The 26,300-nt window shown below is 43.8% G+C and overlaps 2 protein-coding genes across 8 annotated transcripts in view; one reads left to right on the top strand and one right to left on the bottom strand.

The window, feature by feature from the left end:
• Positions 1 to 13,548, top strand: part of TBCD (tubulin folding cofactor D) — a 126,839-nt gene extending 113,291 nt beyond the window's left edge. Inside the window, exons 35-40 of the mRNA XM_071452934.1 lie at positions 827 to 904; positions 6,700 to 6,789; positions 7,183 to 7,270; positions 8,608 to 8,717; positions 11,124 to 11,208; positions 13,211 to 13,548. Coding sequence (XP_071309035.1) covers positions 827 to 904; positions 6,700 to 6,789; positions 7,183 to 7,270; positions 8,608 to 8,717; positions 11,124 to 11,208; positions 13,211 to 13,222 — 463 coding nt within the window. The 3' untranslated portion in view covers positions 13,223 to 13,548. The remainder of the gene's footprint in view (positions 1 to 826; positions 905 to 6,699; positions 6,790 to 7,182; positions 7,271 to 8,607; positions 8,718 to 11,123; positions 11,209 to 13,210) is intronic.
• B3GNTL1 (UDP-GlcNAc:betaGal beta-1,3-N-acetylglucosaminyltransferase like 1) overlaps positions 9,601 to 26,300 on the bottom strand; it is a 109,772-nt gene continuing 93,072 nt past the window's right edge. For 3 of the 7 annotated variants that reach the window (XM_071452935.1, XM_071452939.1, XM_071452940.1), the window contains 4 exons: positions 25,954 to 26,089; positions 18,250 to 18,318; positions 16,987 to 17,061; positions 9,601 to 14,571 (listed from right to left, as the gene is read on the bottom strand). In XM_071452935.1, coding sequence (XP_071309036.1) covers positions 14,491 to 14,571; positions 16,987 to 17,061; positions 18,250 to 18,318; positions 25,954 to 26,089 — 361 coding nt within the window. In that variant the 3' untranslated portion in view covers positions 9,601 to 14,490. Of the gene's footprint in view, positions 14,572 to 15,624; positions 15,757 to 16,986; positions 17,062 to 18,249; positions 18,319 to 25,953; positions 26,090 to 26,300 lie in introns of all 7 variants that reach the window. The other 4 variants (XR_011683428.1, XM_071452936.1, XM_071452937.1 and 1 more) reach the window with 4 other exon arrangements.

Here is a 26,300-nt window from a genome sequence, read left to right as displayed (position 1 = left end):
AACCTGCTCTTTTGCAGTTTGAAGCCAATCTCCCTTGTTCTGTTGTATAAATAAAATACTAAATATAAAATGAAATAAAAATAAATAATATATAAATAATATATAAAATAATATATAAATATTATAAATTATATATATTATTATATTTCTACATTATAAATAATATATAAATATTATAAAGTATACCTGTATAAATATATTATTTATATAATATATAAATAATATATAAATAATACATAAAATAAAATATAAATATAAAATATAAATACAGCTATAAATATAGATATAAATAAATGTAATATATATATAAATGTTTAATGTAGAAATACTAATTTATATTGATTATTATATTATTATTTATATTAATTATTATTTTTATTATTTATATTAATGTATAAATAAAAAAAAAGATTGTATTTTTATTTTGTTTCCTGTCTCAACTGTTGAAAACATGGCCATGGATATTCCAGCTGACAAGTGTTGGTTCATTTGGTGCTGTAACTTCTGATACAGTTAGTGGAATACATTGTTCATATTCTAGAAAACAGATTAATATTTTCTAATAGTGTCAGTTGTGTTTTCAGGACCCTGCAAATGTAAAGCAGGGATGTTTTTAACTATGTTTTTCCTTTTTGGCTGGGAGGGAATGTCCCCGTTCAGCCAACACACACAAGGTACTGAGCAGCCCTCCCCTGTGCAAATCAGAGCTCTAATTTACCTGTGTGTAGGTATGTAGGAAGTTTCCTTCCTTGCTTCTGATTAAAAATAGGATATATCTGTATGCCAAGAAGTGTATTTACCTTGTTGAATCATTTTCTTTCCTCAGGGTGTCTGTACCTCTGCTGACAATGCTGGACCAGATGCTGGCAAATGGCTGTTTTGATATGTTCACTGAGCAAGAGAAGTGAGTTGCTGGAATTCTCTTTGGTTTATTTCTCACTGTGCATCAGAGCTCCTCAGTCTTGCCCTGGCTGCTGCTCTGGGGGTGCCCAGGGCTCCAAGTGTGAGCCTATATTGCAATGCCTTAACTTTCCCCAAGTGGGACAAACAGCCTTGAAAGGGTCCTGGCAAAATCCTTGACTCTCTTGTCTGTGTAGAAGTTTGTTCCTTGTTCTCTGTTTGACAGCCAGGACATTAATCAAATGCAATTTGCATGTTTCACCTGGGATTCTTGGACCAGTATCAGATCCATTCTTCATTTCCCAGCTTCCTAAATCCCTGGAGCACATTCCTTGCTGTACTGGGAGCCCTGAGCACTGGCAGTGTCCTGTGAGGTGCTGCAGAGCCCTCTGTGCCTACAAGCTGTGGTTCCCCCAGTCCCACTGCTTTGCTTAATGTGAATATCTCCAAAGATGTGAATTAAAATTCTGATAATAATAAAAAGTCATATCCCAGCTCTTCCACCCTGAGCTCAGTCTTGTGGAAAGTGTTGAGTTTAGGAACAGATAAATGTGAGTGAGATATCCCAATGTGAAATCATGGGGCTTTGCAGATGTTTCAGAAAAGAATGATTTGAATTTCAGTAATATTAAAATCTATTCCACAAGCTCTCCCAGGCAGCATCTTGGCACATCTGCAGGTATTTACAGAATTGTGCAATCCTGCAAGCACAGATACTACATTGGGAACTTGTTGATTCAAGAACTGCTCACAGCAGATCAATCTGAAAAGCCTTCATCATTCTGAAAGTTTTGATTGAGCCCACTCTTGTCTTGAAGTGTGGTTTTAGATAATATTTCTGAAATTGCACGTGGCAGTCCCTGTTTGAATGAGAATTTAAAGTGAGTCAAAGACAGATGGAGTGAATATTGTTCACTTTGATAATTGTGCCACTGATCTGGGGCTTCCACACAGGCTCCAGCCACCCCTGCTGGGGAAGGTGAGAGATTATGGGTGGAAATTCCAGTCAAAGTCTTGTCTCCAGGTCACTGAACAGAAACCCAGTGGTAGCAGCAATGCCTTTGCTGTGTGAGTGACTCACACTCAGCCCTGTGGTGCCATTGTGATGCTTTGTGTAAAAGCCTTGAAATAAAATCCAGGGCTATTATGGGGGAAAAGATTTTGAAGCTGATCCAGATGTATTTGCCTCCAGTTTGATGATGAAACCAAAAAAGAAAATGAATAATGAAGCAGCCAAGTGGATCATGCTGGTGTCAGGGGAGTGAAATGCTGGCCTGGAGTGCAGAACTTGTGACCATGCAGAGCCCAGGAAGGGCAGAGCAGTGGGGAGGTGGCAGACAGTTAAAAGATGGAGTTTAATTCCTGCATGTGTCAGATTTGGGGAATGTGGGTGCCTCCTGTGCAGAGCTGGCCATGGCTGAGTTACTGCCATGCTCTGGGTGTGGATCAACTCGTGATGGGGAGCCCAGAATTCCCTTTCATGCATTTTGTTACTCTGCTAGGTCCTTTGGGTGTAGTTAGGGATGGATCCACTGCTCCAAGGCCTGCCTGCCCCTGCTGTTGGATGCCACCTGCTCCTTTTTGAACAGAAAAACCTGACTTTGGGTCTGCTCTCTGGAATGGAACCATTTTCTCCTTTTTGAACAGAAAAACCTGACTTTGGGTCTGCTCTCTGGAATGGAACCATTTGCTCCCTTTCCAGAGCAGCCTCCATAAAATGTGTAAGAACATCCCAGGGTGGGTGGGAAAATGGAGACCCTGTTTGGTGGCATGGAAAGGCCACATGTGCCTGCAGTGTCAGTACAATGTGCCTCAAATACAAGTTGAGATACAAGCATGTATCTCATGTATTTTCCTTGGGATGTTCAGCTCCCATTTCATTTCCTTCCCTCATTGTTTTTTTACCATGTTGGGCTGAATGGAGTTTTAGCAAGGGAATTGGCATGTGGGATGTCTGTCAGGATTATACCTAAACCAGCCACCAAATAGGCAACTGCTGCATTTTAAAAAAGTGTTTGCAAATGTATTTTGAGGTTTGAATGGAAACTGTGCTCTCCCACACATTTATTTTCTGATAAAACATCCACAGTGCAGAATGGGTAATACCCAAAGTGCTTAAATTAATCAGGATTAGGAGCAGGAGCAGTTTGACCCTTGTGAGTGCTCCAGTTAAAACCAGTTGCCACAGGGTGTCACTCCTGCCTTGCACAGGTGGAACCCACCAGGCATTTTCCTTCCTTTTCACACCCTGCAGCTTGTACAATTTAGAATAGAAAGCTCAACATTTCTGGTGTGGTTCTACAGCTGAATCTCAGTGTTGGGGGAGCTCTGTGTGGCTGCTGTGTGATCTCTGTGCCAAAGGACAAGTGAGCCCTGGTGTTCTGCTCCTCTCTCCTGGTTTGGATGTTTGTGCTCAAGGAAGGTGGATTTACCTTGTGTGGAGCAGCAGGGATGGGGTGTGTGGGGTGAATACCTGTCCTGTGGGGCTGGAAATGAGTCAGCTTCAGTGTCACCAGGGTCATCAAAAGGCTTCCAGGACTGGCTCCTCTGTTGTGCTTGGCTCAGGGGAAAGAACTGCTGCTGGAATATTCCAGTTGTTATTTCCTACCTGTCCTGAGGTGACATCAACCTGCTTGTCCCTCCTGCAGACAGGAGTGGTTTGTGGCACTGCAGTGAGGGGCACTGGAGAGATGCCCTGGCTGAAAAGTGCCCCCCTCCCACTGAGCTTGAGGGGTTTCCTCAGTCCCACCAGTGCCAAAATAGGGAGGGAAATAGGGAGGGAATAGGGAGGGAAATAGGAAGAGAATAGGGAGGGAAATAGGGAGGGAATAGAGAGTGAATAGGGAGGGGAATGGGAAGGGAAATGGGGAGAGAAATAGGGAGTGAATAGGGAGGGAAATAGGGAGGGAAATAGGAAGGGAATAGGGAGTGAATGGGGAGGGAAGTAGGGAGGGGAATAGGGAGGGAAATAGGAAGGGAATAGGGAGTGAATAGGGAGGGAAATGGGGAGGGAAGTAGGGAGGGGAATAGGAAGGGAATAGGGAGGGGAATAGGAAGGGAATAGGAGGAAGGTTTCTCCTGCAGCAGGGCAGCTGGGTGCTGGCTGAAGTGCTGGGGATGCTGCAGCATCACTGGCTGACTGCTGCTCCCACCAAGCAGGGCAGCAGAGCCCTCAGCTCTGTGCTCACACAGCCCAAACCCTCCTGATTCCATCCCAGAGCAGTTTGTGGAGCTGTTCTTGTGGCAGTGCAGGGAGTTTGTGGGCTGGGGGCTGCTGGAGGCAGCGGGCACAGCTTGGAGCAGAGCTCTCAGAAATGCACTCTGGGCTGCTGTGGCCTCTCCAGTGGCTGCCCTGAAAGCACAGAGGTGGTCCCTGGCTGGTGGGGGGACCCTTGAGGACAGGGAGGACAGAGGAGAGTGAGCTGAGGCCACTGGCATTGGGGTGTCACTGCTCACAGCTCCTGTGGCTGCAGGCTCCTGCTGCTCCCTGGGTGAGGGATCCCCAGTGCTGCTGGGGCTGCCCTGGGGGCTGCTGGCTCCTCAGAAGTGTGGTAAGATGGGAGTGATACTCAGTGCCATGAAAACAGAACAGCCTTGGAATGGCAGCTCAGGATCTCAGCTCTCTGGGGTAATAAGTGGTAATAAATGGTAATAAATAAATTCTACATTTCTCTCTCCTACTCCTACACGTTTGTACTTTACACACTAACAGAAGCACCCATGTATTCTGTGTTTTTCTGGTGATCTTGCAGTGCTTTAAGAAAGTCTGTGTCCCCATTGATCTCCAGCTGATAATTTCCATGTATCCATGATAATTTCCATGTATCCATGCTCCCTTGGATTGGTTTTTAAGCAGTTTTACTGCTCTTGCATGAACAGCTGTGCAGCAGAGCTGGCAGGGGCTGGTGGCAGCTCCACCCTGGCAGTGGCACTGCTGAGACCCAGATCACCTGGAGGGGGGACAGCAGCACCTCTGGCAGTGCCACGTGTCCCCAGTTCACAGAATGCACAGAGAACTTTCCTTCCCCAGGGCTGATGCTGTTCCTGCTGGCACAGTGCCCACACAGGAGAAGGAATTTTCTCAATTTCCTTTACAGAGGCCAAGCTATTTGAGTCATTTGAGATCACACACAGGTTAAGTTTGGTTATTGCAAATGTAGAATTGGCAACCAACAGAAAGGAAAGTGCATCTGTTTTAAACACAAAATGCTGCTCCTGAGGTTCCATGTTTTAAATTTGTTCCAGATGCTCTTGTTCCAATTGGTCTCTTTGTTGCTCCCCTTCTCAGTGATGTCCCTGCTGTTCAACCAGTTTAAATCTCACCTAATTCAGTGTATGGCCTGGCCTGTGCTGAGAGGCAGGCATGCACTGCAGGGATTGTAATTAGCTCTCTACACAGGGAATTTGTGTAATTGGGGTGGGAGGAGGAGAAATTCCACCAAGGTAAGACAAAATATACCTCAGCATACAGAGAGCTCTTCCCTCACCAACCCAGACAAATCCATGCCTGTAGACACACACAGACTCATTCCTGCAGATGTCTGTTGTTCCACCATGTGTAGAATTCTTCACCTCAGTTTACCAAGGTTTACTGTTCAGTTTTTTTAAACAGGTCACTTTTTGCCAGTACGTGCCAGGATTTTGTTACAAATTTTTAAAGAGTCATTAAAAACCACTAACTTTTGTCTGGAAGCCTCTACAGAACAAGGCATGTTACCTTAACAAAACATCTTGGCACTCCTATAAACATCATTTTAAACTTATTTTAAATGTTCTGCCCTTCAACAGATGACAGTACCCAGCTTTCTTCAGTAGTTTTTATCCACAGCTCTGAATTGCAGTAGCAGAAAATGAATGTTACTATTTTTGCTTTCTGCTTTCCATACACAATGCAGTGAGGTTTCCAAAATACACAGCCTAGAAGTTATTGTGCTCACTAGACAAATATGAAATAGTTTCTTTTGCATCTATGGCACTTCAGCCTTGAGTGTGGCAAGTAAAAGATTAAATAATTTGAACTGAAATAAAAGCATTAGTCCCTCTTTCCTTCTCTTTAATAGATCCTTGGAATAACTAACAGCACTTGTGTTTGTACGAGTGTCTGGGAAAGAGCTGTGAGAATCACGTTTCCCAGACTCTGTGGAAAAAGAAAAGAATTTGCTAAATATATTTAAAGATGGCTTCATGGCCTGTCCATGTAATAGAACTGTGAGCCCTGTGTTTAATTACATTGTCTGGAATCACTGAAGGAATTTGGGCTGTGAAATGGTGGAGTAGCTAAGAACAACATTCATCCCCTTTTATTTAAATTTAGGGAATGACCATGATGATTTGGGCTGTAAATTGGAGTAGTTATGAACAACATTCTTCCCTTTTTATGTAAAGTTTGGTTGGAGAGCTTAGGGAATGACCACGATGATACACAGACTGAGTAACTGTTATTTGGCTATAGGATAATGTAATTCCTGACATGGTATTTCTGATCATTCCACACTGCTTAAACACAAGCCATGGCAAGGCAGTTATCCTGCATGGACTGAACCTGTTTGGCTAAAAGGAGTTCACTCCTCAGCACACAGATGTAATGTAAATATAAATAATTAATAATAATTAAAAACAAAAGGCTCAGGAACTTGGTGGGCAAACTCTCCTGAGCTGCTGGGGGAAGCACAAACCACCCTGCAGTGTGTCTTGCCTTGCCTTGCAATGTTAGTTTGGCATCCTGACAATCATGAATTGTCTTGGAAATTCTGCTGAAACCTTGTGCTCATCTTTTCTTTCTTTCTTTCCCATTCTCAGCCATCCCTTCCCAGTGAAGTTGTTCACCCTCTGTAAAGAAGAGATCAAAAGGTCCAAAGACATCCGGAAGCTTCGCTCCAGCATAGGAGTGTGAGTTAATGAAATCAATCTTTTCTCCCAGAAAGTGAGGAGTATTTCACTTGCCAGATGTAGCAGTGAGCTCTGGTTGATGTGGAATTTAAATGGAAAATACACACAGATCCATGTGATTGAAGGTTGTGGGAGTCTCATAATTCTGGATGGTTGAAGTGAAACATATGATGTGATAAAGATGAACAAGGTTTAAAATTTTATAGCCCTAAAGATGCTTAAAGGGAATAACTTGCTTTTTCTTTGTAGAGAAAGAAAAAAAAAAGGAATCATTTGCTTTTTCTTTTTCCCCTCCCTGCCTTTTTCCCAATGTCCATCTTCATCCTAGTTCTCAAAACTTACTTGTGCAGTTATAACACAAGATGTGTTTTTTTTTTTTCTGATATTTTCTAGATTTTGTGGCCTGATTCAATTTCAAGGAGACATGAGAGAGAAAGTTTTCTTCCAGTTGTTTCTCCTTCTTTGCCATCCCTTCCCTATAGTAAGTACTGAAGACTTTGCACATTGAAAAACTGACAAATGAAAAAGTATTTTACAAATTATTTTACAAATGAAAAATAATTCAAATGTGCCTTTTGGTGCCTTCTCTTTGTACACTAAGTCTGAGATGCAGACAGTGTGCTGAACTGTTGGTAAGAGAAGACTGAAAAAACCAAAAGTCCCGTTCATCTCTCAATCCTGGCACAAAACTTTTTAGGGGTCTCCCCATCAGGGGGATCCTTGGGGGGTTTCCACAGTGGGGCACTGCCCAGGCTCCCCAGGGAATGGGCACAGCCATGGGGCTGCTTTGGACACAAGGACAGGGTGTGACTCCTGGGGATGGTCCTGAGCAGGGCCAGGAGCTGGCCTGGGTGAGCCCAGGAGCTGGCCTGGATAATCCCAGGAGCTGGCCTGGATGAGCCCAGGAGCTGGCCTGGATGAGCCCAGGAGCTGGTCTGGGGATGGTCCTGGGCAGGAGCTGGTCTGGATAATCCCAGGAGCTGGCCTGGCTGCTCCCTGTGGGTTCCCTGCCCTCAGCAGCCCCTGTGGCCCTGGCCTGGCTGCTCCCTGTGGGTTCCCTGCCCTCAGCAGCCCCTGTGGCCCTGGCCTGGCTGCTCCCTGTGGGTTCCCTGCCCTCAGCAGCCCCTGTGGCCCTGGCCTGGCTGCTCCCTGTGGGTTCCCTGCCCTCAGCAGCCCCTGTGGCTCTGGCCTGGCTGGTCCTTGTGGATCTCTTGCCCTCAGCAGCCCCTGTGGCCCTGGCCTGGCTCTTTGCTGCCCCTGCCCTCAGCAGCCCCTGTGGCCCTGGCCTGGCTGGTTCCTGTGGGTCCTTTGCCCTCAGCAGCCCCTGTGGCTCTGGCCTGGCTCTTTGCTGCCCCTGCCCTCAGCAGCCCCTGTGGCTCTGGCCTGGCTGGTCCTTGTGGATCTCTTGCCCTCAGCAGCCCCTGTGGCTCTGGCCTGGCTCTTTGCTGCCCCTGCCCTCAGCAGCCCCTGTGGCTCTGGCCTGGCTGGTCCTTGTGGATCTCTTGCCCTCAGCAGCCCCTGTTGCTCTGGCCTGGCTGGTCCCTGTGGGTCCTTTGCCCTCAGCAGCCCCTGTGGCTCTGGCCTGGCTGGTCCTTGTGGATCTCTTGCCCTCAGCAGCCCCTGTGGCCCTGGCCTGGCTGGTCCCTGTGGGTCCTTTGCCCTCAGCAGCCCCTGTGGCCCTGGCCTGGCTGGTTCCTGTGGGTTCCCTGCCCTCAGCAGCCCCTGTGGCCCTGGCCTGGCTGGTTCCTGTGGGTTCCCTGCCCTCAGCAGCCCCTGTGGCCCTGGCCTGGCTCTTTGCTGCCCCTGCCCTCCCTGCAGATCAGGAAGACCACGGCCAGCCAGGTGTACGAGATGCTGCTGACCTACAGCGACGTGGTGGACCCGGCCATCATGGAGCAGGCCATGGCCATCCTCAGTGACACCAACTGGTGAGTGCAGTGCTGCCCCAAAACGCCCCTGTGCCCTGGAGTGACCAAAATTCAGTCCCTGTGAAAGCTGGGAGGAGGAAACTGTAAGAAGTGATAGCTCAGGTTCAGCTCTTTATTGCTTCCACGACAGCAGAGCTGCAAGGAATTCCTCTGGTCTAAAGAGCTCTCCAGGATCCTGGCCCACTGGAAGGGGATGTATAAAATCACCATTAGATAAAGTAAAATAGCCATATTTTTCTAACAACATAAAAAGGGAGGAAATCTTGGAAGTTTTCCATGAAGCAGAGACTGGGCTGTGCAAACAGTCAAACTTCAAGTGCACAGACAGTTTCTTGGCATTTACAAGCACTGGCAGGATTTGGGGAAAGGAAGGATCTCTGCAAGCTGGAAAACAACAGAATTAGCAGAACAGCTCAAATCTCCCATGAAATGTAATTACTCAACATGCTACAAGCCTTGTATTCAAGCAAAGATTTGGAATTGGAGCAGTTTAGATGTTTCCCAGGATAGGATGGCATGAATTAAACAACCACTTCATAGAATGTAATTTTTTTTTTTTTTTTTACTTACCTCCTTCCAGGGGCAGGGGAAGAGGGTCTTGTTCTTCATAAGCATGATCCAGTGATTTTTAGAGCAAAGGAATCATTCCATGAGCACCTGTGCAGTGACAGGAGCAGGGAACCACCATTTTTGGCACTGGATTTTCCCCTTTCTGCAAATTCTAGCATTGGGCATTATTAGCTGGGCAGGTTTGAGAAAATACAGAATTTTAAGATAATAATTAGTTTATTCATTTTGCTGCCTTGTTAAACATTTTTCCTTGTCACAGACCTGGCCCATGGGGCTGCTGCCCCAAACAGCAGTCACAGAGAACAGACAAATATAGAAAAATATAGAATTTATTTAGTCATTATATTAAATGGCTTTTTGTGTTCATTGACATTTCATAGAAATAAATTTATCCCAGACAAGCTCGAAGAACAAATACACCTTAGTGGTGGCTGACAGTTGCAGATTGCAGTTACAGTGTTTGACTTCTGTGTGGTTTCCAGTTTATTTCTGTGCTTGAGCTTAAAGAACTTTATATTTGTGAAAAGAAAGCTGAGTTTATCATTAGGAGGGGTGGCTGCTGCTCTTTTTCTGCATTTTCCAGTACAAAACTGGAACAGGAGCCTCAGGTTTGAAGGAGTGGTTGCCAGCAGCTCTGTCTGTGGTTACAATTCCTTGTTTAGGTGCAGGTGGAAGTTTAGGATTGTGTTGGGTGGGACTCAGAGCTCCATTAGCAAACCTGCATTTAGGGGCAGGCTGGCTCAGGAATTGCATAAGGAATTTGTTAGCTGACACTGCAGGGTGAGCTGAGGGCTGTCACCAGGGCCAGCACTCACAGTGCTACAGGAAAAGCAGTGGAGTTCAGCTCTGCTCATAAACAACTCATTCCTAAATCAAAGCAAAACACTTCCCCAGAAAAACACTCCAGAGAAATGAATATTCTGGTTTCACCCTGTCATTTTTAGGGTGTGCCTGGCTTATTCTGGCTTGGAGCAAGCCCTGAGTGCCCTCCTGCACAGTGGCCAGTGCTCTGAGATCAAAGACAAAGAGCTCATTTACTCAAAATGTAATTGTTTTATCTTGATAAATTTGAGCTATTTGCAGAAAAAGAGATTTGAAGTTGTTGCTGAGTGTCACAGTGAGCTGCTTGTTTTCCTCAAGCTCTCCCAGTGCTAAAATAATCAGTCTAAATTCTGAATTACCTTAAGTATTAGCAGCAGGAAGCCAAATGAGAATTTGAAGGAGTATGATAATTACTGGGATGCACATATTCTCCTTGTTGGGACTCCAGAGACTTTATCATACAATTGTGTCATGCAGAGTTTAAACAAATTACTCTATAAATAATACACTTTGTTTAGCCACAGGAAAGTTTCCAATGGTAAATAGGACAAATTGTCCAAGGTGTGAAAAAAAAGGTTGAAGTTATTTATAACTCACCCTTTTTTGCTTTTTCTTTTATAGAGGGGATGGGAGGGTCTTCTCCAAATCCAGTCACTTTGGAGAATAAATTAAATGAACTTCTAATCAAAAGAGTTGTACAAATAAGTGAGGTTTTTTTAATATAAAACCTTATAAAAGAATAGTCTTGGACATTTTATTAGCCAGTGGCTAATATTAGCTAAAATGAGACATTTTATTAGACCTGTGGCAGACCTGGTGTGTATTTGTGGTTTATCTGACTCAGGGCGGTACAAACATGGTCCTTTAGCCTTCAAATGTGACACAACAAAAAACTCCTGCCTTTTGAAATGTGCATGAAAGGACACACCCATTGTGGTGCAGGGGTGACAGGGATCACTGAGGGTGTTTTATGGATTTTTTTGAATTAACTGGAAATCACCTTTGCTCTCCCAGGGAAGCAGAGCTGCCCGTGGTGAGGGAGAGACGAAACTGCCTCTGCGACCTCATGAAAGTGCCCAGACCCCAGCTGGTGGCCAAGGTGAGGTGGGAATTTGCTCCAGGGGCTGCTTTTTTCATGGAGGTGTCCCTGAGGATGTTCCCAGCCAGCTGCAGAACACGTGGGCTGCCTGGAGCTGCTGCCTGAGGCCCTCCCAGCCCCTTGTTCCAGGGAGCATTCCAGGCTGGCAGCGCCACATTCCAGCCACAGATGTGCAGCCACTGCTCCTCTGCCCTTCCTGGGGAAGGGGAAACAACAGCAACTTCTCCATTTCAACAGCAGGATGATGACATGAGCTGGTGCAGACCACAGAATTGCAGCACTGCTGCTGTGGATGAATAGCATACAAAACCATAAAGTGTATAGATATACAGAAATATATATATATATTTATATGTAATATATATTTTTAGATAGTTTGGACATGCCCACCCAGCTCAGTATTTCAGAAGTGCAGAACTTTCTGCTTTGGTAGAGGTTCTAGAAGAGGTTTTTTAGTGTTTTAAAGAATATGTGTTACTGTGTAGATATAAATATTTATCTTTCTTTAAAGACTCATACTTAAGACACTATGAATACCCTTCAAAGACCTCCTGCTGCTCATAGCAGTGTCTTCACTCATTTTCCAGTTTTTCCCATCTGCTTTAGTACAATTTTAAGAAACCTCAGCTAGAATTTTTATAATTCTGGAAAACAAGAGTCTGAACCTCCTGCCCAGCAAGGAGTTATTTTCAGAACAAAAACTGAGCTGAGTGTTGCTTTTAAAAGTTTCCTAATCAAGTAATAGAATAAGAGATCTTACAAGATAAATGCTCTGATCTCAAAAAACTCCTTCTGCTAATGCCTAATATTTGAAAGCTGAGAGAAGACTGATACTTTAGGAGAGAACTGTCTCTAGGATAAACAAAATAATAAGAAATATCTAAAATATTAAGAAATAGTAATATATAAAAATATCTAAAATAATAAAATAATAACAATATAATAAATAATAAAAATATCTAAAACAATAAAATATCTAAATTAATAAGAAGTATCTAAATACATCTAAATCCAAGTATCTCTGAGGGAGCTGGGACAGGTGGGATCTGGATGTTTGGAACTTTCCCTCCTGCTTCCCTGCACATCAGCAAACATTCAGTGTAACTTTCAGCACAGAGCTGAGCCTGCAGCTCAGGGTGCCCCTGAGGAGGGGCTGTCCCAGCTGTCCCCATGTCCCCAGTGCTGCTCCAGCAATGGGAGAAGCCAGAGAGGAGGCCAAGCATGGCAGGATAAAAAGGAGAATAAAATTGGCTTCATCTGGAATTCATACTTTCTAAATTACTGCTTTAAATTTTGTACAAATGAAATTTGCTGGAGGGTAGTTCAAGCCATGGGGTTAAAAGGTAAAATATTACAGCTTTAGATTTTCTTTTCTGTTTGGGTTAGTTAATTACAGGGCTGGGAAGTGCCAGGACAGCCATGCCACAGGGAGCTGCAGTTCCCCCCAAAAATGGCTCAAAATCCCAAATTTCCCTCCAGAAAAATTGAGAATGGGAGGGGGGGAATTTTTCTTCCTCCCTGTTGTGCCCAAAGCCCCCCAGGATGGATCCGGGATGGTCTTGGGTCTGGGGGTAAAAATCTGGGATCCCAAATCCTGCCCAGGGAAAATGGGGGGGTTTAGAGGGAGAGATCTCCCAAATTCCCAGGAAAAATGGGGAGTTTAGGGGGGTTTTTCCTCAATTCCTGTGAAAACCAGGGGGTTTTCCCCTCCAATTCCCAGGAAAAGCAGGTGGTTTGAGGTTTTTTTTCCCCTTGTTTCCTGGAAAAAACAAGATTCTCCAATTCCCAGGAAAAACAGGGAGCTGGGGGTTTGTTCTGAGTCTAAAACTCCCCAAAATCTCCCACTTCCAACCCAAAATTCCCCCCTCCCTGGGAATTCCAAGGTGAAGGTGTCGGGTGGGGGGAGCAGGGGGCTGCTTGCTCCAAGTGACTTTTCCTTTTTTTCCTTTTCCTTTTTTCCCTTTTCCTTTTCCTTTTCCTTTTCCATTTTTCTCCCTGGCAGAGTTCAGCATGAGGAGAGCAGGTCCTGCTGCTGCTGGGCTGTCCTGGAGCTCCTCAGTGGTTCCAGGGTGGGAAGAGGCTGAGCTGTGGCTTCCTGATCCATCCTGACACCTGAGCCCTGCACTGCTGGGCAGGAGAGGCAGAGCCTGGCTGAAAGCCCACATGTGCCACAGGAAGACAAAAATCCCTTGTTTTCAGTTTTTAATGTTGCTGTCTGGCAGGTTCTTGTCATGCTCTGTCACACTGAGCTGTCTGGTTTGGTGTCAGGGGTTTGGACCTCCCTGGCTGGAGCCTGTGCTTGTACACACAGCAAGAATTAAACCTGACCTGCTGCACTGATCTCTTCCAAATTTATTTTTTCAGAAGTGAGAATGGCAACACTCAGTGATACTGAAATCATCCCCAAGCACCAAGTGTCCCTGTGGAAAAGTCTGTCATTCCTATGTCATTGTCAAACCAAAAAAGCCAGGTTTCACTTCAGCTGATGTCAAAGCCTCTCTTAACAACTCTTTATGTAACTTATTCAGACAAATTGTTTTTAAACTCAGTTTTGAAGAAGGTGAGGCAGTTCTTTAAGCAGCTCCAGGAGAGACTCCAGACTGCCAGGACTCCAGCTCATTTCTTCCCCCTACAAAATGAAATCACTCTGAAATTGATCTTTAGTGAGATCAATGTAGTGGGGAGGGCAAATGCACAGGCCATATCCTATTGTAATTACACTGTTATTTTATGGCTGTAATTAAATCCCACTGTCCCAGTAGCTGAACAGTGGCTGTGTGTGTATTGACACCTCTACAGATGTGAAAGGAAGGGAAAATTCAGGCACACAAGCTAAAACCAAGCCAGTTTCTCTGTGAGGTAAATGCTGCAAAGTGCAGGTGTTCACTTCCAACCTGGCTGGCTCAGACTCTGGTTTTGAAGAAAGTAATTATAACTGAGATTATTCAATGCTTCTTAAGGATTCCTGCAAGCTGGACTGGGAGTTGGAATTAGTGGAGCTCACTGACTGTTAATCACAATTTACCAGTCAGACTGAGTGATGTGCAACAGTAAGAGTAGTGATGCACCCAGTAAAAACAACCAGTAATAACTCCTAATGTGCACAGTCAAAAGTAATGCACACAGCATTACCCTGGTGTAACTGTGACCTCCCTTACAAAGGGGTAACTCAGCCCAAAGATTAAATTAACAAAGCACAAATGACTACAAAGTTCTAAACCCCTGAAGAATTTGGTTTTCCTGCACCCAGACACACAGAGAGCAGCACTGCCTCACCTTGCTTTAGTTAAAGTGATAATAATCCTTCCCTTCCCTCAGGTTCAGCGTGGCCAGGTTTGTTTCAAAGGCTCCACCTGTCAAGTCCTGCAAGGGAAGAAGAAGGAAATGAGCTCAGACTCATTTCAGGCTGTAGCAGGTTTGGGTTATTGATTCTTTAGGCCACAGGAGAAAGTCCCATTTGCAGAACTAAGCAAATAAACCAAGGTTCAGGAAAGTTTCTGTTCAGAAATTGAAGGTATTTTGAAAATTTAGTGTTCAGATCAGTGTTGGGGGGATATCAGAGAGCTCCTCCCTCTGCAGTGCTGCTCTGGAGCACACAAAGGCTGCTCTGGTGTTTGCCAACTCTGACATTGGCAGAAAATGGACCAAGGCACTGAGTTGGACAAAACAAGGGGTTTGGGTGGATTCTGAGCACTGGTTAGGTTGATAAACAAGCCCTTCATCAGGCAGATGAAGTACTCTGCAGAGTTAAAGGTGTTTCCTTTTGAGCCCCAGTCAAGTTATCAGCACAGGAACTGACTACATTTGGTCCTTGAGCAACCTCAGTGATGTCATTAAGAAAACAGGGCAACTTCAGCATTCCTGAGCACCTCCTGCAATCCTGAATTACTGGTCTTAAGGAATGTCACCAAAAACTCCCCAAAAATTAATGTTTGTGTGGTTGGCCCAGAACAGCAAGAGTGAAGTTTTAACTGTGAATGTTTAAGATGGGAAGTAACAGAAAGGGAATCCCACTGAAACTGGAATTGAAGGAGTTGGAAAAAAAATAACCTGTTTATAGAGGAGTTAAAAAAAATACATAAGAGATCAGATGCTAAATTAAGTGGGAGAGTTAAAGACAAATCTTTCATTCCCAGAACACAGGAAAAGCCAGGCAGGACTGTACAATGAGAGATTTAACTACAAATTTTCTGACAACTTTATACAATCAAACTACTTTAATTGCTGTGACAGAAAAATAAAAATCCCTTTCATTTCCAGCCGTTGGAATCCAAGCCAAGGCAGGGCACAAAGCAGCATTTCCAAGCATTTTGCTTTTACCTCCAAGCAAGAGCAAACAGGGAGCACAAACCCTTGGGTGAAGTGGCCCTGAGCAGCTCAAGCCACACTTTGATTCTCTTCAGCAAAAACTCACACACAGAGAGCAGAATTCCAGCTCCAGCTGCCTGTGAAGCCATTATAAAATGAGCAAAGATCAGAAGATGCCTCCTTCTTCCAGGATTTGCTCTGGTACCAAAGCCATGCCAGTGCTCACAAGGGAGGAACTGCCTGAAAAAATAAATGAGCCAGTGCTGCTCCAAGTACATGGCCAAGAGAGTCACTTCTTGTAAACAGGCCACTTAATAAACACATCTAATCTCCAAAATCACCCTCTTGGAGCTGCAAAGGAACATGCAGGTTTTGTGTGTGTCAAAAGGAAAAATAATCCCCTACCATGAACAGCAAAATAAAAGCCAATAAAGCCCCTTAAAGCACACGTCCTTCTTCAGAAAATGGTGATGAACTTAGGTTGGTAAAGAATAAGCAAGCAGAAAATGCTCAGTGGCCATCAGGGGGAAAATAGACTGAAATCCCAACTGAAGTCAGAGCCCAGAGTTTGCAGACAAGATGTTGTATAATAGTCTCATTGTAAGGGCTTCACAGATTAAATGTGCTTTAGAACAGGTTGCACAGATGTTTTGTCTGGGGACTTCCACCCACTGTTCTATGCAGTATGAAAAATTAAATTAATTGTAATAGTACTTGCTGATCCAAGAGTTTATCAAGCAGCAGCACAGGATAATGCCCCAAGGCACTCCCAGTCTGGCTTTCCAACCCAAGTTCTGAGCCCAGAGCTGATCAGGGGCTTGGGAGTGCCAAGTTAAGAGCAGGCTGTGCCAGAGGAGAGGAGATCCAGCTGATCCATCCCTGAAGGGATCAGCACAGCCTCAGAATGTCAGTGTTGTGTGGAGCTGCAGGGTTTTGTTGCTGTCAGAAGGGTTTTTATTGTTTTTTACCACTCCAATGTATTTGCCATTTTAAATCTTCTGTGTTACAACAGCAGAAGAACTGCTGGTTATCATCTAATGATATTATCAGGGCAATTAAACCAGTTGAAATAAGTTACCACAGTTAGAGAGAGAAGATGCCTCAGAACTGGCAGGGCCAAACAAAATGCTTTTTAAGATCTGATTTAAAAACAAAGCCTTTGCCATGCATGGGGCTGCAAATTCTTGGCCCAAAGGAGGCTGAGTGCATGTGCTCATTGGGGTATATTTGGTATTGGGCAGGGAAGTACAACAGATCCAGTCCCTTCACAGAAGCTGTCCCTTTTTGTATTCTTAATTTTACCCAATACTCCTGATTTAAATCCCAAAATACCCTGCACAATCAGTCTGATTTTAAAAGCCATTCAGCTGTAGAGCAAAAGCTTCTGGGAAAAGGCACATACAGTGAATAGAAACTCATTTCCCTGAGGAGCAAATGCTGCTCCTGCAGGAAGCCAAAGGTGGAACTCACCAGCTTCACACAGATCACGAAGGGTGGAGTTGCATCCCTGAAGTGACACACAGGAATTTTTGGTTTTGGTCTCTCCTGCAGGAGGAAGGGATACAGAAACACTCAGGTTACTTGCCAGCTTGCTTTTAGGAGCTGCTAAACTCTAAAAGGGGAAAAAAATGTGTTGAGCTGTGATGCTGAAGAGACCTTGCTCATTCTCTGCCTGTGCTTCAGTGCCTGTCACATTTCAGTGCAGTTGTGTGAAGTTCCACCAAATCTGAATTTCTGTTCCCAAGAGGAGCAGCTCTCACTGCTCCACTGCTTCCTCCTCACCTCCAAGTTCTACTTCAGCCCTTTCCCAAACAATTCCCTCTTTGATCTGATGGCAATGTGTGCAGCTTCAATGGCTTGTCCCTTAACAAACTGTTACTCTTTTTTTGGTTAATTTTTTGCCATTTTAGTGAACTGCATCCATTCCTGTGCCCTCAGACAGCATCAGAACAGGCACCAGTGCAGAGAGAGGAGGATCTCTCTCTCCTGCTGGGAGCTGTTAAAGGGCTAAAGCTCAACTGGGACTTCACCCCAGATCCAAGCTGCAGGATTTTCCAAGGATTCACAACAGCTGCATACAATCTTTACAGCTGATCTGAGAAAATGGGTTTGTTTTAGAAGACCAATGCCCAGGATGTGTGTCAGTCACACTGACAGCATTACTGAGCTGCTGGGCAGTGAGTCCCCAGTATTCCAGGCTGAAATGCTGATCCCATTTGCTCCCATGCAGCTCAAAGCACTCAGTGTTTTCCCAGTATGGAATTGTACTCCAGGCTAAGCACAAGCTGTACCTCAGGAGGGGCACTCCTGTCCCTCCTTCCCTCAGTCCCACTCCCATCAGACACAAGGATCTGGCAAGCTCAGGGTAATTTGATTCACAAGATAACTTGTTGGAAAACTTTAAATTTTTAGTGTTCCTTCCCATTACCCACCATAAACCAAATTCTGCTCCCATTTAGAAGACACACCAGTCAGTGAAGACTGTTTTACCCCATCATCAGGATCCTTTCAGAATAAGTATTTTTGTCTTTCTAAACTGACTTCACTGAGTGTGAAGCTGACAGTCCTGGCTCCAGTTTGCATTCCAGTGTCCGCTCCCAGCCCTCCTTCTGTCACAGCCTCTCTACCAAAATGAGCTGCTGGACAACACAAGATCAGTGACAAATTCCATCATCACATTCCCCAGGACACTTCTAGATCACAATAAAGAATGCAAGAGTGCTTATAACTCACCTCAGACTCCTCATAAGTGTAGAATCCTTTTGTTATTTTCTTTTCATCAACATCACAAAATGCAGTCACCTGGAAAACAGCAGCAGAACGTTTCAGTAGCACCATTTCACCTGTAATGCAGCTGTGAGCAGAGCTGCAGGCATGGGATGGACACAGGAGTGGGGCAAAGCCCCCTGGGCCTCCTTTGGAGCTTAAACCCTGATTAAATCCTTCCTGGGTCTGTCTCAAGGAGTGGAGAAAATTCTGCAGGTGTCTATGAGCACATTCTGATCTAAGTCACTGACTGCATAAGGGAACACCACCAACCCCATCCTCAGGGAGTAAACTCATCCCAGAGACCAATTTCCTCATTTTGGCACTCCACTAACACCCAGGATGAGATGCAATAAAAGCCTCTCTCTTCCTGTCCCCCCAAGCATGGGATGTACCCCCAGACACCTCAGGACCACTGCTCTGGGTGCTCTGCAGTACCAGCCTCAACTCCAGGGCACAGCACACCAAATCTGGGAATTCCTATGGTTCTGGACTTCAATTTCAGCTGACAAGTTCAGTAGATCTGATGTTTAAACACAAATAATTACTGCTTCACTTTGCTTCTTCTTTACTAGAGTTATGAAAGCATTATTTGCAGCCCTAGGTGCCAGATATTTCAGATGGGTTTTTATTTGCATTCCTCATAAATATGCAGGCAGAACAAATGCCTGCCATCTAAAAGACACAGTGGCCTCATTTTTGAGAGCCACTAGGTTGCCAGGAACATTTTGGAAGACTTTTTAAAATAAACATGGCTATGTTTTCCTCTGACTTCCGTTGGATCTATCCACATTATCTACATGGAGCTCTTATGCTGAAGCAGAGCAGTTGAGATAGTTAAGGTCATACAGAAATCAATTATTCTGGTGAAAGCTGGATAGCAGCTTTCATATCTTTTTAATTGCTGCATTAAAAATTGATTAACAACACTTACTGCTGAGAAAATCTGAAAAGCCAAACAGCTGTTTATTAATTTATTAAGTTAGAGAAGGCTGAAAATGTTGGCTGGCTTTCCATGTCTAAAATCTCTCTCACACATTTTCTTCCTGTGATTAAGATGGTTTTCTTTTACCTAAAGTGACCTCATTCTGTTTGTGTAGAGGGTTTTTCTACTACCATAATATCACTTCCTTCATTAAACATCAATGGCAAGAGAATGCAAACAAAAGTATCAAGGGACTGCAAATAAGGCTGCAAAGCACCAGTGTCCAAAGCAATGAGGGAAATGGGATAAACTGGGCAGGGACAGTCCTTGGAACCCCTTAGAGGGACACAGGGAGACCTGGAGAAGACAAAACAGGCACCAAAAGAAGAACAGAACATTAAGGAAATATGGAATTTGCACTCTGGGGCTGTGTGAGTGAGGAATCACATCAGGAGCACACCCAGAATTTGCTTTGGGGTTACACAAAGGACATGAGCCCTGTGTCAGCACTGGAATGGGAATGGAAGGGAAGGAGGAATTCAGGAAGGTGCTGGAGAGTGTACAAGGTGTTGGTGGCTGGAGCAGCTGGGTTACACAAGCAGCTCCTTCACAGAGGAATCCACTTTACATCCCTGGCCCCATGTCCATGCCCACTGCAATGCTTTGGGGTAGCTGGAAATTCAGATTCTGTGGATGTGTATACACACACAGATCTATAAATATGTGTGTACATGAAGGGAGCCAGTAGAAGTCACTGTGGGAAGAGAAGTTCCCTGGCTTCATTCTCTTCATTCTGTGCTAACCACCTTTAAAATTCTCCAATATTCAGCAAATCTCAGTCCTACCACTTGTGTTTTACTGCCCTGGAAGCTGTGATCATAACAACCAATATTTAGCAAGATGTGCCTTCAACCCAACAGAGTTCTAGGAACAAAGTCCAATATGTTGATTTACTGTCCAATAAATGAAGCTATTTTTGGAGCTGATTATGCTCTTATAGATAATAAAAGCCAAAATAAACCACCAAAACTTATGACACAAGGTAAACAGAAATTCCATTTACACTTCTCTGTCAGTAACTGAGAATTCAGCTGCAAGATCTGTGCTGGAAAGTTTCACTGTTCACCCTCAGTGTGTTATAACCCAGTTAACAGAAACCCCTGAGTGGTGCCTGGACTTCTCAGCATGAATCAATTCCTCCCCAATATCTAATCTCAATCTCTGTCAGTTTAGAACCATTTCTCCTTGTCCTGTCACTACATCCCCATGTAAACAGTCTCTCTCCAAAGACACTTCTTGTACCACTAAATTGCCATTAATTCCAACTCTCCCTCTCACTCCATCACTCCAATTTCTGGGTGTAGAAAACTCTGCCCTTTCCCAACCCCCAAAACACCCCACACAAACCCCTCAGTGAGAAAAAGAACACAGGTGAGCCTGTGACAAATTTCCCTTTTTGATGCAAAGAGCTCAAAGCCTTTTTGTTATCACTGAGGTATTTCCCTGTATAATTCTCAATGGGCTCAGGCAGCTTAGCCCTGGTATTTACAGTAGTAAAAAACAGGTCAGACTTGAATGGGTGATTTTCCTGCAGCCTGCACACCATGTGGGTGGGCCAAAATGTAAGGCAACTCTTTTTCTGACACACACTATTTATTTTCCAATTAAAGCAAAGCTGTGTTTGGAGTCTAAATACAGGACTTAGGCACAGTTGTTTATCCTATAAGGAGAAGCCAGGGCATCAGGCTTATGGGAGTTATTTACTTTATACACTATCAGGATAAACCCAGAGACACCTATTTATTTTCCTGCATTAATGGCTTTCTTTCTTGGAGCTTTTATGAAGAACATCTATCCACACATGAACTCCTATCTCCCTGTGAGAAACCATGAATTATAAAGCCATAAAGGAGTCTCCATTTGCTTTTTTTTCCCCCCCTCTCCTTTTAGCAAAATTACTCTTTGGCAGTATGACACACTGAGTCCTCAGATCACTCTTCAGTATTACTAAAATATATTAATTATTACATGGTTTTGTTTTAAACATGTATAAAAATCTGCACAATTACAAAAATTCCAAAGGAAAGGACACTGCTAATCCTCTCAGCTCAAAAGTGGAGGAGCCAGCTGGGTCTCTGCCAGAGCCAAGCTAAGGAACTACTGTAAGACATTTTTATAAATATGGATTGCAACTAACAGTGGTGTAAGGGGAAAAGGAGAAATTGCCTTCTCCCTCCTAAGAGAAAGTTTACATTGCTGAAAAGATAAGATATTAACTCAGAAACAACCTCTGCTGGGGAAGACACGCTTGAGGAAGATAAAAGCCCTTTTCTGGCTGCTCTTCCTAATAAACACAGGGGCTCAGCAGGGCCAGGCTGGGGCTATCAGACCTCCCTGGGGAAAGGAGATGGAAGGCAGCAGATCCTCCTCCAGTGACAGAAGGGTGCCCTGGGGTGCAGCTGGGGCTACCTGCCTGCTGCAGCCCTGCTGGGATTGCACAACCACCATTTAATTGTTTGTTTCCTGTGTGACTGGCTGGGTACTGCAGACAGAGTTTCCTCACACTTCCCATTCCACTCAGATTTCATAATGGAAAAACTGAAAGGTTTCATCAGCTTAATGATGTCCTTTTATGGTGAATGATCTTCACAGGATTTTATTTCCCCCATCTTGTTTTCACCTGGGGTCTGTAAAAGCTGTTTACAGAAAGCAACAACCTGCAATCAGCACATTCTCAGGTCTGGAAGGACATGAGAGGCAAGTTCCACATGGGAGAGTGAATAACTGAGTGGAACTTGACAGAAAACTGGAAAACCCTTCCAATAAATGGTCACCTGCACACTGTGACTTCCCCTTCCTCCTAACATCAGCTGGTGTCCTCAGAGTCACCTCCAAAGAGACAAAGGTGAGACAAAGACACCTCAAAACCCTACTGAGCAAAATCCAGAGACAACCTGCAAAACCCTACTGAGCAAAATCCAGAGACAGCCTGCAAAATCCTACTGAAAAAATTCAGAGACAACCTGCAAAACCCTACTGAAAAAATTCAGAGACAACCTGCAAAATCCTACTGAGCAAAATCCAGAGACAACCTGCAAAACCCTACTGAGCAAAATCCAGAGACAACCTGCAAAACCCTACTGAGCAAAATCCAGAGACAACCTGCAAAACCCTACTGAGCAAAATCCAGAGACAACCTGCAAAATCCTACTGAGCAGATCTTCCCTGCTGCATTCCCTCCCCATCTCATGGAATCCCACAGCTGGTTTAAACTTCTAGTGAACCCTGTTAATTCTTCTATTTATAATTCTTTCATTGAAGCTTGTAGAAAGCCTCAGGAGCATGTTAATATACATCTCTGCAAGAGCAAAATCAATTTTGGCCATTCATGTCAAAACAAAGCAACTGAAAGCATTACAATGCAAGTTCACACAGATACAGCTAATGAAAAAACAGGACAAGAGCCACACAGGGGCATGAACAGCTTCTGCCATGCCATGGAAGCACCAGCCACAATCTGAGTGATTTTCTGTACCAGGAGCTGCTTTTATTTCCCCTCTTTAGCACTACAGCCAGGACAGTAACTGTGGATATCTTTAAATCCCAAGAATGCATTTCATTATTCCATTTAGACACCATTCCACTGAAAACAGCAGCAGCTTCCCCTTTTTGCACATATCCACAACAAAACCAGTGGAGAATTTTAACACCAGAATCCAACATGCAAAATCAGCTGCTGAACACTGGGTATGAAACATTTCCCTTGTTATGTACAACACACACCTGCCTTCATAGGAGTGGGACCTCCCTGCCAGAGACTCATCCCTGCAGAGGAAATCTGAGTGATGCCAGGCACCTTTTGGGTGTGCACAGCTCTGTGCTGACAAAACAGGGCTTGCAAACAGCACTTCCTCCCACATGGAAAAAACAGGGAGTTTTCCTGGCCAAGAAGCATTCACTACAGCCCAAAATGAAGCCTTGATTTACCCCATGTCATTTTAGCAGGTTTTATACCTGGATTTAAGGGAAACTTTCAAATTTCATCTCTTTCCTTGTTCTGGAGGCTTTTAACTTGCTTTCACACTGCCACTCCACTGTGGAGGTGGGTGTAACAGTCTCCTCTTTATTCATGTTTCCTTGCTTTCCATGCCCCCACTCCAGGCTCTGATAGTGCCACTCACACACTTTCAGAATGGTTAAAATGCTGCAAAATGTGAGCATTTCTTGGCTGTGGGGATGAGCTGAAGGACCAGAGCTGCAACACAAGGTTTGGTGATGGTGCTCTTGGAAAAAGGCAAAGGGAACCCAATGGATGATTTTAAATGGTGGATGAGCCAAGGAAAAGGGCCTTCAAAAGACTTTTTCTGTTGTCACAGAGGAATGGCATGGTCTGGCTGTGTACAAGCACTGTTTCCAGCCCACTAATGAGCTGATGCTTATTTGGGCCTTTCCCCTGCTTTTCCATGAGCCCCTGGAACTCTATTTTCAGCCATCGGAAATGACACGAAATGTTAATGCTCAAGTTCTCCTTTTAGCTGAAGTCTGATGGAGAATAAAAGAGCAGACAAGACAGCTCAGAAACCCTCCAGGCACATGGAGCATCCCAAAAAACATTTGGTTTCCATCTTCAGCTGCAAATTATAGACACAACGGATGTGTTTTAAACAAAAAAAGGCCTGTTTGACTTCATCCTTGCAGAAATGCTAATACTGAACCACTGTCAGCAGTGTGAATCAAGAAGGGGACAGCCAGGAAGCAGAATTTCCCTAAGAATACTGAGATCATGGTAATTAATTCATAAAAAAACCTACTAGTGGAATAATTTTTTTCGTGTGTTGCTGTTTAGCAAAAGTCCTGAGCCTTGGATTTTTGCCTGACTCCTTTGGAGACAAAGCATCATTTTAATATTCAGTATACAGATGGCTGAGGGAAAAGGGAGAATTGCTGAGGTGTTCTTTTCTCTTTTAACATAACCACAGCTCACATTCACACTGTTTCCCAAACAAACTAAAGTAATAATTTGTTAGTGAGTATGAACACAGACAGACTGCTGCTTCCTGGAATTGCCTGAATTTTGTTTTCTAAGAAACAATGCTCTTTGGCACAGGGCAGAGCTGGGCTTTTCAACATCCCACAAAGACCTTGTCAGCAGAAGAAATGCAATTGCTTTGTTTACCAGGTTCTAAAAATACTAGAAACATTCTTTTTTGCTTGAAAAAGATGTTTTCATACACACCCTAAGCCTGACAGTTCAAATGATTTAATTCTCTTCCTGAGGATTTAGTAGGGTCCAGGTTTGTTTCAAAATTACAAAATAATACAAGATGTATGTAGGAGGGGTTTTTTGAGGTTTTTTTTTTTATCCTAGGAGTGTGTGTCCCAAATTTTCTGCAGGTACTTGGTGCCAATTGAGAAAACAACCCTGCAGTGACTCCACAGTCCAGCCAAAGTCAGTCAGGACTTCTGATGAAATTCTGCATCTCAATAAAAGTATGCAGACAAACAAACAACAAATCTCAGGAGCCTAAACTGACTTAAAGTATTAAACCAACTAAAATTAAGTTTAGACAGCTATATTCTAAACTTAATTTTAGTTGGCTTTATACTTTTATAGGTTTTTATATCTATAAATAAAATATAATTGTCATTATTATTATTATATATAATCATGAAATAATATATAGAACATAAATGTCATAATAAATCAATCAATTAAAAAATCATATTTAATGGACAGGTCTGTCCTCTCTGAATGAAGGAATTGATTCATTTAATATCTTTTCATCTAGCTCACCCACTGCCACATGATGGCAATGACTGAGGGATGGCTCTGCATTGGCACTGGAATATCAAGCAGGAAATTCAGTTCAGTTTTTACTTTGTACATTTACTCCCATGCCTATTCAGTAATTCTAACTGTGTGTATACAAATGTCTTCTATTTTTTTATATGTGTGTGGTCTGAGGGCCACAACATTAATCAGGTTTTTATATGTATTTGTCATTTTGTCTTCCCATCTATATTCTTAAGAAAAGAAAAACACATGCAGCAATAAAATGAATGTTCTGTGGCTCTTTATAAGTAACAGCCATTTGACATTAGCCCTAAAGCCTTTATCTAACACAAAGTTATTGCACACAGGAATATGTTATAAAAATAAGGTATTTAGACTCTTGGACAAATCTATCCTGAGAAATACCTGCCACTGCCAGATCCCAGCATTTTCAGCTGAATGTGAATGGACAGCCATGTCCAGCAGCTTCTGCTCTCCCTTTCAGCCCACACCAAACCCTTTTTTTGGCAATCAAATCCTTTATGGCAATCAATCCCTTTCCAAAGGGAGTCACAGTGGCCAGGGATGTGTCCAGTATCCACTTTGGAACTGAGCAAATATTACACAGCTGTGGATGACCCTGGGCAAGGGAGTTCAGCACCATACAACCCAAATAAAGAGTTGCTCTACTCCCCCTGGGAACCTGCTAATTACAGCTGTGTCTCACCCTCCACTGTGCTTACCAGGGATATGGTGCATTTCTTGCTCTCCATGCCCACCATGAGCTCTAAATAAAATACCATGCCATTTTAAAAGAAGAAATACATCACACAGAATATGGAGAATTGCCCCAATTTGTGTTAATTATCAACTACAACTTTGGGGACAAAATCTCTTATGAGAATTTTGCTGGGTCAGATTAGAAGAATATGAAGAAGAAGTGGGTTTGTACAAATGTCACTTTCCAGCTCACCTTTTTCTGATTAGCTGGTGACAAGCTCCTGTAGAGCTTCTTGCCTTGCTTGCCAGCATTCCAAATGGTGAATGATGTCCAGGAGCTCAGGACTCTGTCCTCGAGGAACCTGACTCGGTGATTCCAGATGGTTTCCCTGGAGAGGTGGAAAAAAGGGCAGATTTTGTTTTAGCATTATTATAGAGCTATGTGCACATGCACACACTCACCTACAGGTAAACCTGACCAAAGGGATTCATATAATTCCAAAAAAAATTCCAAAAATCACATCAGAACATTAGGCTGGAAATTTCTGAGGGAAGTGTAGAAAAGAAATTCCATGGAAGTTCTCACACAAAAAACATTTG

The sequence above is a fragment of the Agelaius tricolor genome, unplaced genomic scaffold, assembly GCF_023055355.1.
Source record: "Agelaius tricolor isolate 1412-34295 unplaced genomic scaffold, bAgeTri1.0.p SCAF_35, whole genome shotgun sequence".
NCBI lineage: Eukaryota > Metazoa > Chordata > Aves > Passeriformes > Icteridae > Agelaius > Agelaius tricolor.
The sequence above is the reverse complement of the archived record's forward strand: the minus strand, read 5'-3'. Positions and strand labels throughout refer to the sequence as shown.